At 36.4% G+C, this 13,481-nt stretch overlaps 1 protein-coding gene across 12 annotated transcripts in view; it reads right to left on the bottom strand.

Annotated features, from left to right (window-relative positions):
- Gphn (gephyrin) overlaps positions 1–13,481 on the bottom strand; it is a 360,226-nt gene that overhangs the window by 73,740 nt on the left and 273,005 nt on the right. For all 12 annotated transcript variants that reach the window (XM_051196174.1, XM_051196176.1, XM_051196182.1 and 9 more), the window contains one exon: positions 2,320–2,457. In XM_051196174.1, coding sequence (XP_051052131.1) covers positions 2,320–2,457 — 138 coding nt within the window. The remainder of the gene's footprint in view (positions 1–2,319; positions 2,458–13,481) is intronic.

Below are 13,481 nucleotides of genomic sequence, written 5' to 3'. Positions count from 1 at the left end.
CATTATGATTTATTAAAATTTGTCTTGTGATTCAGATACAAAGTAAGCTACAAACCATAGAAGCCAGGTACCCACTTATTCCCAGCAACCAGAAGCTAGGAGGTGTTTGTGTACATATTAATCCTAGGACTCAGGATTAAGAGGTAGACAGATCTCCTTGCATTCAAGGCCACCCAGGGATACACATGATCGAACTAGTCTAAAAGTGTAACAAATTACATTCCTCAGCACTAGAGGAGTATAACATATAGAAGCAAGGTCTTCAGTATTCAGTAGGAGACATTCATGCTCCAGCCATGCTGAGGCTGAGGAGAGCTAGTATTTGAGGTTTGATGAAGAGCTCGTGGAACAACCCTTTCAGCCTATGGTAGTGGTAAGAGCTAGCGGCCCACTACAATACTTTTTTGTTCTTCACCTTGAAGTTTGAACCCCAATATCTGTCTGTGGGTCTTTTCTTTTATCATGCTACAGCGAACTACAAACTCTCACTACTACCTCATGCTGAATGGGCCGATCTTGTTTCATCTCTTCAGTGTTGATGGAGAATCCTGAGACTGAATGTCTTCCTAACCTCAATCTGGCTGGAGAATGAATCTTTCCTATCCTCAATGTATCTGGGAAATGAGTGTCTAATACTGAGACCTTGGTCCTGTCTTATATGCCCCTCATGAGTGCTGGGATTAAAGGTGTGAGCAATAATTCTCTTTTATACTAATTCATTCTAATGTATCCCTGGGTGGCCTTGAACTGCCTTTAAGCCCTGAGTCCTGAAATTAAAGGTGTGTGCCACCACCTATCGACCTTTATAGCCTATGGCTGACTTTGCTTTCTGAGTCCTCAGGCAAGCTATAAAATTCATAAATAATATATCACCACAGTCTCCTCTTCTCAATCTGTACAGGCCACACCATTTGCCTTGTTCTAGCAGAAGTATTTTATTATCTAAATATGCCATGATGCCCTCACCTGGTACATTGTGCTACAACACACATGAATCTTGCTATTATCTCTTTTCATATTTGTGCTAATATTTAAGGAGTTTTATTTTCCCTGGACAGTCTATCTGAAGCTTTCTTTAGAGATGTATTACTTTCAGTCATTACCTTGTGTAGTATGATGTTCACTACTCTGTAAATTTCTATGAAAGTATTGTCATCGCATTGGTGGCACATGCCTTTAATTCCAGCACTCAGGAGGCAGAGGCAGGTGATCTCTGTGATTTCGAGTCCAGCCTGGTCTACAGAGGTAGTTTCAGGACAGGATCCAAAGCAATACAGAGAAACCCTGTCTCAAAACAACCAACCAAAAAATGTATTCTATCTACTTCATTGACAACTGTTTATAACCCTATTTCCTACACATATGAAATAAGGTTTTCTTACAGTACTTTTTTTTAAAGTATAATGTTTTTGAGAATAAGAAAATGAAATATTTAGTATAGAGCCTTTCCACTTATGATATAAATTATTATAAAATAATAATTTAGTAAATTAATTTACATAGTGAGATTTTTATGAGAGACAGAGAAAGAGAGGGAGAGAGAGACAGAGAAAATTTGATATCTAATTTAATCCAACCTAGTGTACATATACCTCAGCAATATGATAAACGGTTATCCTTGCTATGTGGCTGACTAGGAACTATAGCTTGCTTCTGCACTCAGCATTATATGGCAATGTCACATCACATATTACTAGTTCCAAACTATCAAAATGCACAATGTAAAATAAAGCTTTCTGGACATGTGTGGTACTTTTTTTTTTAATTTTTGAGACAGGGTTTCTCTGTGTAGCTTTGGACCCTGTCCTGGAACTAGCTCTGTAGACCAGGCTGGCCTTAAACTCACAGAGATCTGCCTACCTCTGCCTCCTGAGTGATGGGATTAAAGGCCTGTGCCTGGCTATGTGGTACTTTTGTACCTTTGTAAAGCTGGAAAATCAAGTCAGAAATGGTCTGGATAAATTTTCTACAATATATGGTTACAAGATATTAGTTATTTCCAACTCCTAACAGTAAAGTTATCAGAAGGATTCAGAATTGTCTTATTTTCTTGATTCAGTGCTAACAGCACCATCTTTAGGGTAGAATTATGATATTTACCATAAAAAAACAGATGGTCCTTTCCTATTTTTAAAGTGAAAGCTATCTAGTATTTTGTTCTGACTATTAAGTCAACTATAGTTTACCAGAAAATAGGAACAGAAAGGAAGATGCTGGTGCTGACAATAGTGAGTAAGCACCCTCCTTTAGGAACTGGTGTATTCATTTCCTATGAGTCTTTCTTGGAAGACAAAGGCCAATAGACAGATATGACAGTACCTCGGTAATTGATGATTTCTGTACCAAGCACCGGAGTCATCTCCAGGACTGTAATGAAGGCTTTGTCCATAGATGTCAGAGGAAAAGGAGACATACGATGTCTTCTAGCCACCTTGGTGATATCTACAGCACTGTGACCTAAACAGGAGACAATTAACTGAGAATAAAACATTGAAACACTAACAAGTAAGAATGACTTTAAATACTTAAACTTCTAATCTCTGGGTTATGGTAAGACAGTATTTCTCCTGTTTCTGACACATGCCAAAACTCTGTGGAATTTAATAATACTGACTGATCACTGAACTCCTTCCTAATCCCATGTCATAGTAAGATCCTATCACTGTTTCTACTCATGGAAGATCATATGTAGCTATCCACTCTTATGTAATCTTATTTAATACTTTGGCATTAATATTATATAGAAAACTGTTGATTTTATATGTCTGATCTCAACCTTTACCCTCAACTTGATATTTGTATATTACATAAAGAGCTGGTAGGTAATGTATTTTTCCAGGCTAGTAATCATCTAACACTTACTTAAATATGTAATAGACAACTAAAACCTAAAATTTCCAAAATTAAGCTCTTAAACCCCTGCCCTCCTTTACCACACATAGGATATTTCAATTCTCCTGCAACTCTCAACTCGGCCATTCATTTCACCAGTTTAATAACTGAGCAAAACAATGGAGACATCCTTGAGTCTTTTCCTTTTGTCAGAACTATAACTAAACTACATTTAAAATATATCTAGAATTTGACTGTTGCTTACCACTTCCACTGATACCAGAATAGCTGGAACATCATTTATGTTCTGATAAACTGAATAGCCTCTTAACTGTTGTGATTCTAACCTTGTCCCATTGCTGCTTATTTTCCCCATAGTTATGTGATCCTAAATTGCAACATACTAATCTATGCTTACAGTTCCAAAAGACTTTAAATTTCACTTACATTAAAACCCTTTGTCATATAAAATTCAACATACAATCACTCTCACTATCCATGTCTTCACTGGTTTCTTTCTTTTCTGTGATCATGCCAGGTCTCTCTCTCTTTAGGGCCTTTGTTCTTGCTGTTTTCTCTCTTGGATCATTTTCCTCCAAATATTATACTGGTACCTAGGTCTCATTACTTTCAGTTTTTTGCTTGTGTCAACTCAACAGAGATTTTGTAAATACTCTCTCTATAATAATACATGCCATCATTCTTTATTCCTATTTCTCTACTTTACTTCACACATAGTACATAGCTAACCACAGTTATATATGTACAGTACATAAAAGTAAATATTTGTTGAGCTAACAAAATTAATCACGTTGTGATGGAGACAGTTTTTTATTGTGTGTGTTTTCATGTGTGTGCACATTCATGCAGGTAAGCAAACATACAGATTAGTGTGTATGAAAACTAGGGGAGAACCCTAAGTGTTTTTCCTTAGGAGCCATCCACCTTGTCTTTTGTCTTTCATTAGCCTGAGGATCACTAAGTAAACCAGAGTTCGCTGGCTACCAAGCTCCAGGGATTTGCCTGTCTCTGTTTCTCCAGCATTGGGATTACAAAGGCAACACTGGATCCATTGTTGCTGGTTCTAGGCATCAAACTTAGGTTTGCAAGGGAATCTCTTCATCAACTGAACCATCTCCTTAAATCCAAAGGCAGACTTCTTGATGACTACATTTTCATGCATGAATAATTTAACCTTACCCTTGGAATGCCAAAATGTATGTAGAACAAAGATAAATAGAAAAGAGAAACTACAAGTCTACTGCTTGAGTCTCCTAACTTGTCTAAGAAAGAAGGAGATCATGAGTCAAGTCTTGGCTGCGTGAGGTTTGTGATGTGATTCTGCACAGCAAGATTTCAGAAGAAATCTTTGGGAGAAGATATTTAATTACAAATACTAAGATTAAAATACACAGATCCTTCCAAAAGAAGCTTTTGTCCTGTCCTCTATCTGGAACATGGTTGGATATTTGGAGGTATTGTGACCATTTTCAACCATGAGGATGTAACTCTGATGACAATTTTAAGCTGCTAGATAAACCTTTCATTGCTTGTCTCTGGACTTCCAATGTATGAAATAAATAAGCTCTCACTTCTGTAAACCACTTCGTAATGATATGTCCATCCCTCAGAAGACTACAGTTTCTGGTTGTTTTATCTTACTAAATTTAGTGCTTCCATCACAACTCTGCCACTGCTCCAAATATACTTACTGGACTGAATGAAAGGTACTGAATTTCCAATCTATGATTCAAATGAGTCCCCCTCTGCACATTTAAAGTTGCTTATATACCATATAAGATTTCACCTCATGGACAATAAAAAAAAAAAAAATCACAGAAATTTAAAGCTTGAAGAGGTTAGCATTTACTTAGTGATAAATCTGAATAATATTTGATAATCATTATTATAGCTCAGTACTTCAAAAGGATTATGACTTATCACTCACAGTTGAAATGTAAATTTAATAATAACCCACTTTGAGGTCTGAGCTTAGTCAATAAATATTGTAAAAACATACTGCCATATCAGTATAATTAAAAATAACAATAGACAGTGAAAAACAATCATAAAGATATGCAGATTTCAGCTTTGAATTTTTTGGTGATACTTTATGGTACATATTATGTATAAATCTACAAAAGCTGTCCTAAAAAGTTTAGGTTTTAAAAAATTTATTTAGTTGTATAGGATTACTTGTTCAACACTATTTGTAACAGAATAAAAATATTTTAGACAGCAAATCTGGTTACCAATATCAATCAACACCCATTTATCAAGTGTCCTTTACAAACCAGATACAAGTAAGGAGTAGGGATATGCAAAATAATATGTACCTGGCCATGAAGAACATTATAGCTCAGCAGAAAGGGAAAGTATACAGTTAAGTAACAGGGCCTTTACAAAGGTTGGTAGTTCTCTCTCTCTCTCTCTCTCTCTCTCTCTCTCTCTCTCTCTCTCTCTCTCTCTCTCTCTCTCATCAGTTACAGTGTAGGTATCTACTAACCATGAGAAATCTCTCCAACTCTGAAAATATTTTGTATCTTGTTTATAACTTCTTCTGGCACTTGCCCTTCTCCATCTTATGCTATATGTATTTAATACCTGCCTTATTATTCTTAAATTATATACACGAAAGCATAGCTTATGTTATTAATTTCTATATCTTTTGTCATTTCAGAGTAGTGCATTTATTAAATACTTTAGATGAGAATGAATGCAAAAATCTTCAAACATATTTCAAACTTGGCTACAAAGAGAAAAACTGCCTTCTGGCTGATGTTATACTTCTCTAAATATTGGATATTTAGAAAAATGGTTCCAGACCCATGGCCTGCAAGCCCTCTCTGTGACTAAGTCACCTTTCCTAGGTGTACTTACAACTTGTCTTAGTAAGGGTGTATATTGCTGTGATGAAACTCATGACCAAAAAACATGGGGGAAGGAAAGGGTTTATTTGGCTTACACTTCATCAGTGCTGTTAATCACTGGAAGAAGCCAGGAGAGGAATTCAAACAGAGCAGGATCCTAAAGGCATGAGCTAATGTAGAGGTCATGGAAGGGAGCTACTTACTGGCTTGCTTCCCATAGCTTGCTCAGCCCTTTCTTATAGAGCCTTGAAACCACACAGACACAGACACAGACACAGACACAGACAGACACACACACACACACACACACACACACACACACACACAGACTCAGCAGGTTGTACTTACATATTTGTACACACACAATTTCACTTTGAACTAGGGAATTCACTCACAGCCAGGAAAGGACAGCAGAAACTGTGGCAGATGTGGCTGGCTTGATGGCTCACTGTTAAGCTCATGCTCATAGAGTTCCCTTATACTATTCAGACATGAATAGTCAGTGAACTAGGCCCTCTATGTCAATTAATAATCAAGAAACCCCCCTGCAGACATACCCACAGGTCAATACAACCCTCAATATAGGCTCTCCTAGTAGTGTTTTCTATGTTTTTAGTTAATTCATTGACAGAGTTAACTAAGACAAACAGAAAAAATAATTTTCTATTAGCAAATCTATTTTATGGTCTCAAATGAATTCTGATAGCAACCTTACAAATGGCTATATGTAATTTTGTCTGAAAGAGAATCTCCTTTAAGCTATATTGAATTAATCCCTACTACAAAACAAAATAGACATGAAAAATACTTGTCTTACTAAAGAAAAAGTAATCAAGAGAATATTTATTGAACTTACCATAGTAAAAGTACTGGGATATATTATTATCACTGAAAATTTGTAGGTTGGAAACTTCAAAGTAACTTAGGACATGAGACCTTTTAATAGAAACCAAGAACAAAACTGGAGGGGAGAGTCTATACATTCTCTCTAGTAGTAGCATCTTGAATTGAGCCAAGAGTGATAGCTTTAATTACCTGTTACCTAATTAACAAAATTCCTCAGCAATATGTATAATTTTCCAAAGCAGAGCTACAACATTCAATTTATTCTAAGGTGGGAAAAATTGATGCTGTATTTTTCTCTAATAAATCTACTTTTAGATAGGTAAAGTTTAACTGATTTATCCTTTTGTATTTTTACGTTCTGGCTGGATAGGATATTGACCATTTAAGAATTGTTCCTGGAAAGTGCTCAAATCCCCATTGAGATTTCCTATCATCCATGCAACAGTTACAGTCATTGTAATGACTGCATATGTACTTTCATGCATAAGCTCATATACAGAAATGAGTAAATTAATTAAAAAGAACTTTTGCAGAAATGGTAAAAATTTACTCAGGGACATGGATGAATGCTAAATGTCATTTATATAATATAAGAAGGCCTCTAGTGGAGCACAGATAAGACAAAGAAGTGTTCAGATTATAGATTAAAATATAGTAGCACAAAATGTTCATGCAGGTTCTTTGTGATTAAATCAAATCCTCAGGAGAAAGTCCTGTTATTCATAACAATAAGAATTTCCTAAACTACTTAAAGTATAAACAAATATTGTTGGATATACTGGCAATCTTAAGGAAGGGTCTTGGTTTGTCCTTGTTTATACCACAGCTTTCAGCATCACCTAGTGTTTGGAGGTAGAATCCCCTGTATTTCTATTTCCACTCTCTTTTTGAATAGCAGATGGTATAGAACAAGTTTTCTATGAAATCTAACAAGCACAGATAATAATAACATGTACACTCAATTTAAACAGTTATGGTCTTGGGTATGTTGAAGAAAGTGTGGTTCAGAGGTGGCAAGCATTTGATCTTTCAAACAAATCTTTCTAATCAAGACAAGTTAGCTCCAAAATCCTAGAGTAACACAGTGGAAGAATTTATACACTCAGTATTATAGGGAAGTTAATTAGTTATTTTTCCCCAGGCAAATCAGTTTCCCCTCTCTCCCTCCTCCCAGTTCCTCCTCTCAACCTCCCCATCCCATCCACTCCTCCTCTCTCTTCAGAAAAGGGCAGGCCTCCTATGTATATCAGCCAGTATATCAAGTTGCAGTGAGGCAAGGCTCCTATTAAAGCTGGATGAGGCAATCTAGAAGGAGGAAAGGGTCCCCAAAGCAGGTAACAGAGTCAGAGACAGTCACTCCTTCCACTGGAAGGGGTCCCACAAGAAATCCAAGTTACACAACTGTAACATATGCAGATGTCCTAGGTCAGTCCCATGCAGGATCTTTGGTTGGCGGTTCAGTCTCCGGGAGCCCCTATGAGCCCAGGTTAGTTGATTTCCTGGCTTTTCTTGTGTCCCTGACCCCCTGGCTTATATAATCCTTTCTTCCCCTCTTCTGCTGGATTTCCTGAGCTTCACCTAATGTTTGGCTGTGAGTCTTTGCATCGGTTTCTATTAGTTGCTGAGTGAAGCCTCTCATGACAACTGGGGTAGGCAAGGATCTATGAGTATAGCAGAATATCATTAGGAATCATTTCACTAACTTTTTTCCCCCCTATCATATTTGGTTCTATCCTAGGTCTCTGGGCTGTCCAGCCTCTGGGTCTTGGCCTTCTAAGGTGGGGTGGGCTCTCTTTCACCATATGGATCTCAAGAAGGACCAGTTATTGGTTGGCCACTCCCATGATTTTTGCACTACTTTTACCCCAGCATTTCTCATAGGCAGGGAAAACTGCAGGTCAAAGGTTAAGTGGCTTAACTGGAATTCTAGAAAACACAAATCGAGGAATACTGGAAATTGAGAATCTGGGTAAGTGAACAGGTAATACAGGGCATTTAACAATGTGATTATAAATTCTTACGCTGTCTTGAATTTCATGGTTTATAAGTTTTCTACATGTATATTTAAGATAATGTGTATCACAGCATTACTGACATAACTTAGAAAGCACAGATGAGAAGGCTGCTCATTTTCTAGGGTTGATTAATAAATACTAAAGGAAAACAGTTCTGGGAGGTCTGAGCATTGCCACAAAATGTCAGCTCTATACTTCCATCAATGATTCACTAGCATTCTTAGGATACAATTTCAATTCTTTAGGATAGTATATAAACTTCTTCCTTTCTTCTTCCCACTCACTGCTGCATTGTTTATAAAATTGGGCAATATCGTGGGTAAGTAAACACATTGTATCATTTTATATATTCTTGCTGTAGTATATAATGTTCTGTCTGCCTAGAATAATTTTTCTGTCATTATTTTGTTTATTTGTTTCCCTAGGAAATTACTATTCCTCCCTCACAACATTTTTTCAGTATTTAAATAATGATGAGAACACTGGAAAAAGATCTTAGAGCAAGCCTGAAAGCCCGTTTTTACTAAACTTGGTACAAACTTGTGGCAAAAATAAACAGATTTATTTAATAAAATGAAAATACTAGAGTGAGGTAACCCAGTCACAAAAGGAGGAACTCATATATGGATATTAGATCTAGAGCAAAGATCACCAGCCTATTCACACTGCCAGAGAAACTAGGACACAAGGAGGATTCTGAGATTCATACAAGGTCCCTCAGAGAAGGGGAAAGGGAGAAGATCTCTAGAGCATATGGGGAGTGGGGGGGCAGTGAGTGGAAAGGGAGCTAGGAAAAAGAAAGGAAGGAGAGGAGAGGAAAGCATGTGGGACTAGGATGATTGAGTCAGGGGAGGAATAGACAAGAGAAAAGAGAGAGAGAGAGAGAGAGAGAGAGAGAGAGAACATAAAAGAGGGAGCCATTAAAAGATTAGAAGAGAAAACTGGCTCTAGAGAGAAATGTCCAGAGACCTACAAGACTGACCCTAACTAACAATTTGAGCAACAATAGAAAGGCTATGATAAATGCCCTTCCCTGATAATGAGATTGATGACTAACTAATCCACCATCATAGAGCCCTCATCTAGTAGCTGATGGAAACAGGAGCAGACACCCATAGCTAAACACTGAGCTGAACTGGAATCCAGATGCAGAGAGGGAGGACAAGACCAGGCTACACAAACCCACAAAGACAGCTGACCTGAAAAAGGAGGAGCCAATGGGCCCCTAGACTGATAGCTGGAAAACCAGCATTGAACTGACTCAAACCCCCTGAACATGGGTCTCAGTTAGAAGGCCTGGGCAGTCTAAGGGACCTCAGACAGTGGAACCAGAATGTATCCCTTGTGCACAAAAGGACTTTGGGAGCACGTTCCCCATGGAGGGATACTCCCTTAACCTGGAGGCAGGAGGGAAGGCCTAGTCCCTACTCTAAATGACTTGACAGATTTAGATGACCCCTCCTCAAAGGCATTACCCTACATGTGGAATATGTGTGTGGGAACGGAATGGAGGTTGGTTGGGGTACATGGGAGGGTGGAAGAGAGTGAAGGAGGGAGGGAGGAGAGAGAACTGGGATTGATATGTAAAATAAGAAAAACCAATAAAACAAACAAAAATGAAAATAATTAAAAGACAGTAACTCTCCCTTATAACACAATTCTAACTAATAAAATAAGGAATTAGGAAAGCCTACATTGGCAATCATTTTGTAATGACTGCTTCAGACAAAACTCATCAACAGATACTAAAACTAGATGGGGAAGCCTCAAGAAAAGCTAGGTATTTATACAGGCTAAAACATATTTCCATATTTATTAAATATAAAGCCAAAATATTATTTCTCATTGAAAAAATTAGTATATACCATCTCTGCCAAGTGATCCTAAGTAGCACCACCAGCAATGGAACAAATTTACATCATGGCCTCACTGGCATGATTGATACATGGACAAGGACACAACACCTTATTTGAAGTATTCCTAACAAATGTATAACAATTAAATCACTATGAAACACCAGAAAAAACTTAAATTTGAAGGCCATTATATAAAATAACTGACCTATGTTCTTCAAAAATATTGAGGCCATGAAAGACAAAGAAAAACATGAGTAATTGTTCTAGATTAAAGAAGTTAAGGGGACATCACTGTTAAATGTAATGCATGAATCTGGGTTGAATCCCAGATCAGAACAAAAGAATTATTCATTTCCCAATTTGATATAAAGAACATTATTAGAAAAACTGGCAAAACTTAATTGGAATCAGATTATATAATAGTATTATGGTACTGTTAATTTCTTGATTTTCATAATTATACTGAGGTTATGTAAGAGAATGCATTTCTTTCTATCAACCTTATTTTACCCCTACTTCAAATGCACACTGAAATAGGGCATCATGTCTGCATTTTATTCACAAGCAATTTAGTAAAATATGTGCATACTAAAATGCACAGAAAAAAAAAGTACATTTAACTGTGCCCATAGCACAGTCTAGAGTATATCAACTGACAAAAGTATTGCTGTATGGATAAACACTATATACAACTTCAAACAGTATTGTAGTCAATAAATTTAGTATTCTGGTTTTTTTTAACCAGAATTACAAAAATTTGATTTTTAAAAGCCAGTGGTATTGGGTATAACTAACATTTGCTAACAACAGGCTCAAAACTAGGCTTCTTCTATTATTATATCTTCTGGATTTTTGTTTTGATAATACATATAACATTTTGATAGGTTTATCCATTAACATATTTTACAGTTATATCTTGTGCTTTTATTTATTTATTTATTTATTTTTTACAAAATAAAAGTACTTTAAAATGTTTTTTGTGTACTAGTGTTTGGCCAGCCTGCATGTCTGTGTACCATGTGTGTACCTCATACTTACAGAGGCCAGGAGATGTCAGATCTCCTTGAATTAGTGTTATAGATGATTTTGAGCTGCCATGTGAGAACTGAGCCTAGGTCATCTGGAAAGCAGCTAGTGCTCTTAATTAACCACTTAGCCATCTCCATAATCCCCAAGTTAAAAGTGCTTTTAACTCCATCATTAAAGTACTACAGTATTCAATATTAGGTAACATATAAACATGTGCCCACTAATTATATTTCCATATATTTTCAGATTTCTATTTATGTATGTTTTATGCTGCAATCTAGTGTCATTTTATTTAAACTTGATGTACTTTCTTTAGGATTTCTTATAAGATCTAGTGGTGCTGACCTCCCTCAACTTTTGCTTATCTGGGAGTCTTCATTTCTTTTTCATTTTTGAAGGACAGATTTATCGAGTAAAATATTCTTGGCTAAAAGATTTTCTTTTTCTTTTTCTTTTTCTATGAGTTTTAAGACAACATGTGAACAAGTTCTGTGCTGTAAAGATCTTCTAATATAACTAAGGGCATTTTTTTTTTTTTTTTTGGTTTGTTTGTTTTTGTTTTTCCAGGCACAGTTTCTCTGTATTGCTTTGGAGCCTGTCCTGGAACTCACTCTGTAGACCAGGCTGGCCTCAAACTCACAAGTGCTGGGATTAAAGGCATGCACCACCACTATTACCTGGCTATAACTAAGGACATTCTTATGGGAACTCCTCTGAATGTGATGAATTATCTGTCTGTCTGTCTGTCTGTCTATCTATCTATCTATCTATCCTTCGATCTGTCTATCTATGGATTGATCTATCATCTATCTGTTGATCGATAGATCGATTGACCTACCTACCTACGTACCTTCTCAGATTTTGTGTTGCTCTTGGCTTCTGATAATATGAAAATAGCATGTCTCGATGTGTGCCTCTTTGGATTTATATAGCAGTAGCCGCCTGAGCTTAAGGTATTTGAATGCACATTTCTTCACTTAGATTTGGGATGTTTTTGTCAATATTTCTTCAAACAAATTCTATCTCCTTCTTCCCCCCTTTTCCTTGGTTTCTTTGTTTCTATGTCTTTCACTTCTTCTCTCTTTCCTCTATACGTATATTTAGATTGATGATATACCATAAAGTCATTTGAATTTCTTTTTTTGTTTCCTTAACTACAGATTTTCAAATGACCTATATCTTTATGTTTATTGATTAATTTGCTTAATGAAATCTGCTGCTGAGCCTCCAGTAAAAAATTTCAATTCAGTTACTATTTTCACCAGCTCTAAAACTTGTTTTTATAAGATTTAAATCTCTATTGATGACCTAATTTTGTTTATGTACATTTTTAAAAATTTTAAATTGTTATCTTTTTTTTCTTTTAGATCACCACGCTTTTAAAAAATAATTATTTTGGATTCTTTCACATAATCATATTCTTAGTTGGTTTCTGATTTATTTTGTTCTTAGATTGAGTCATGTTTCCATATTACTTGGTATACCCTGTGATCCTTCTCCTCCTCTACCTTGAGTTTTATGCATTTGAGAAAATAGTTACACAGCACACTCTTTACAGACTGGTTTTGTATCCAGGAATAACATTCTTTTCCTGTTAGCCTGGCCAGAGATTTTTGGAATATGTCTTTTCTGGCCCTTTGCATGTAATTTTCCAGTTAAGAGAATTTGTAAGTTTCTTTTCCTCCTCTTTCTCCTTCATATTTTTTTGTAGCTTCTAATTTGTTGATTTCCTTCATGTTTACCTGCGAAGCTGCAGGCTCAATGAAACTCTAATATAAAGCTGCAGTAAGTATCTCTTCAGTGTCCCTCAAGTATCCAAAGTCCACCAGCAACCTGTCAGCACCATTCAGGTAAGCCAGAAAACAGTACTTTGCAAAGCCCTCCACAAAGTTAGACTACTTAATGCATGCTCCATTCTTTTCCTCTTCTGAGAAAGAAGCCAAGAGTTAGGTACCTTTCAGACAGCTGTAAAAGGTGTTGGCATTGTGTATGGAATGTTAGGCTTTATGGTGCAATAGTAATCTTCTTCCACC

This window comes from Phodopus roborovskii, unplaced genomic scaffold (assembly GCF_943737965.1).
Source record: "Phodopus roborovskii unplaced genomic scaffold, PHOROB, whole genome shotgun sequence".
Taxonomy (NCBI): domain Eukaryota; kingdom Metazoa; phylum Chordata; class Mammalia; order Rodentia; family Cricetidae; genus Phodopus; species Phodopus roborovskii.
The sequence above is the reverse complement of the archived record's forward strand: the minus strand, read 5'-3'. Positions and strand labels throughout refer to the sequence as shown.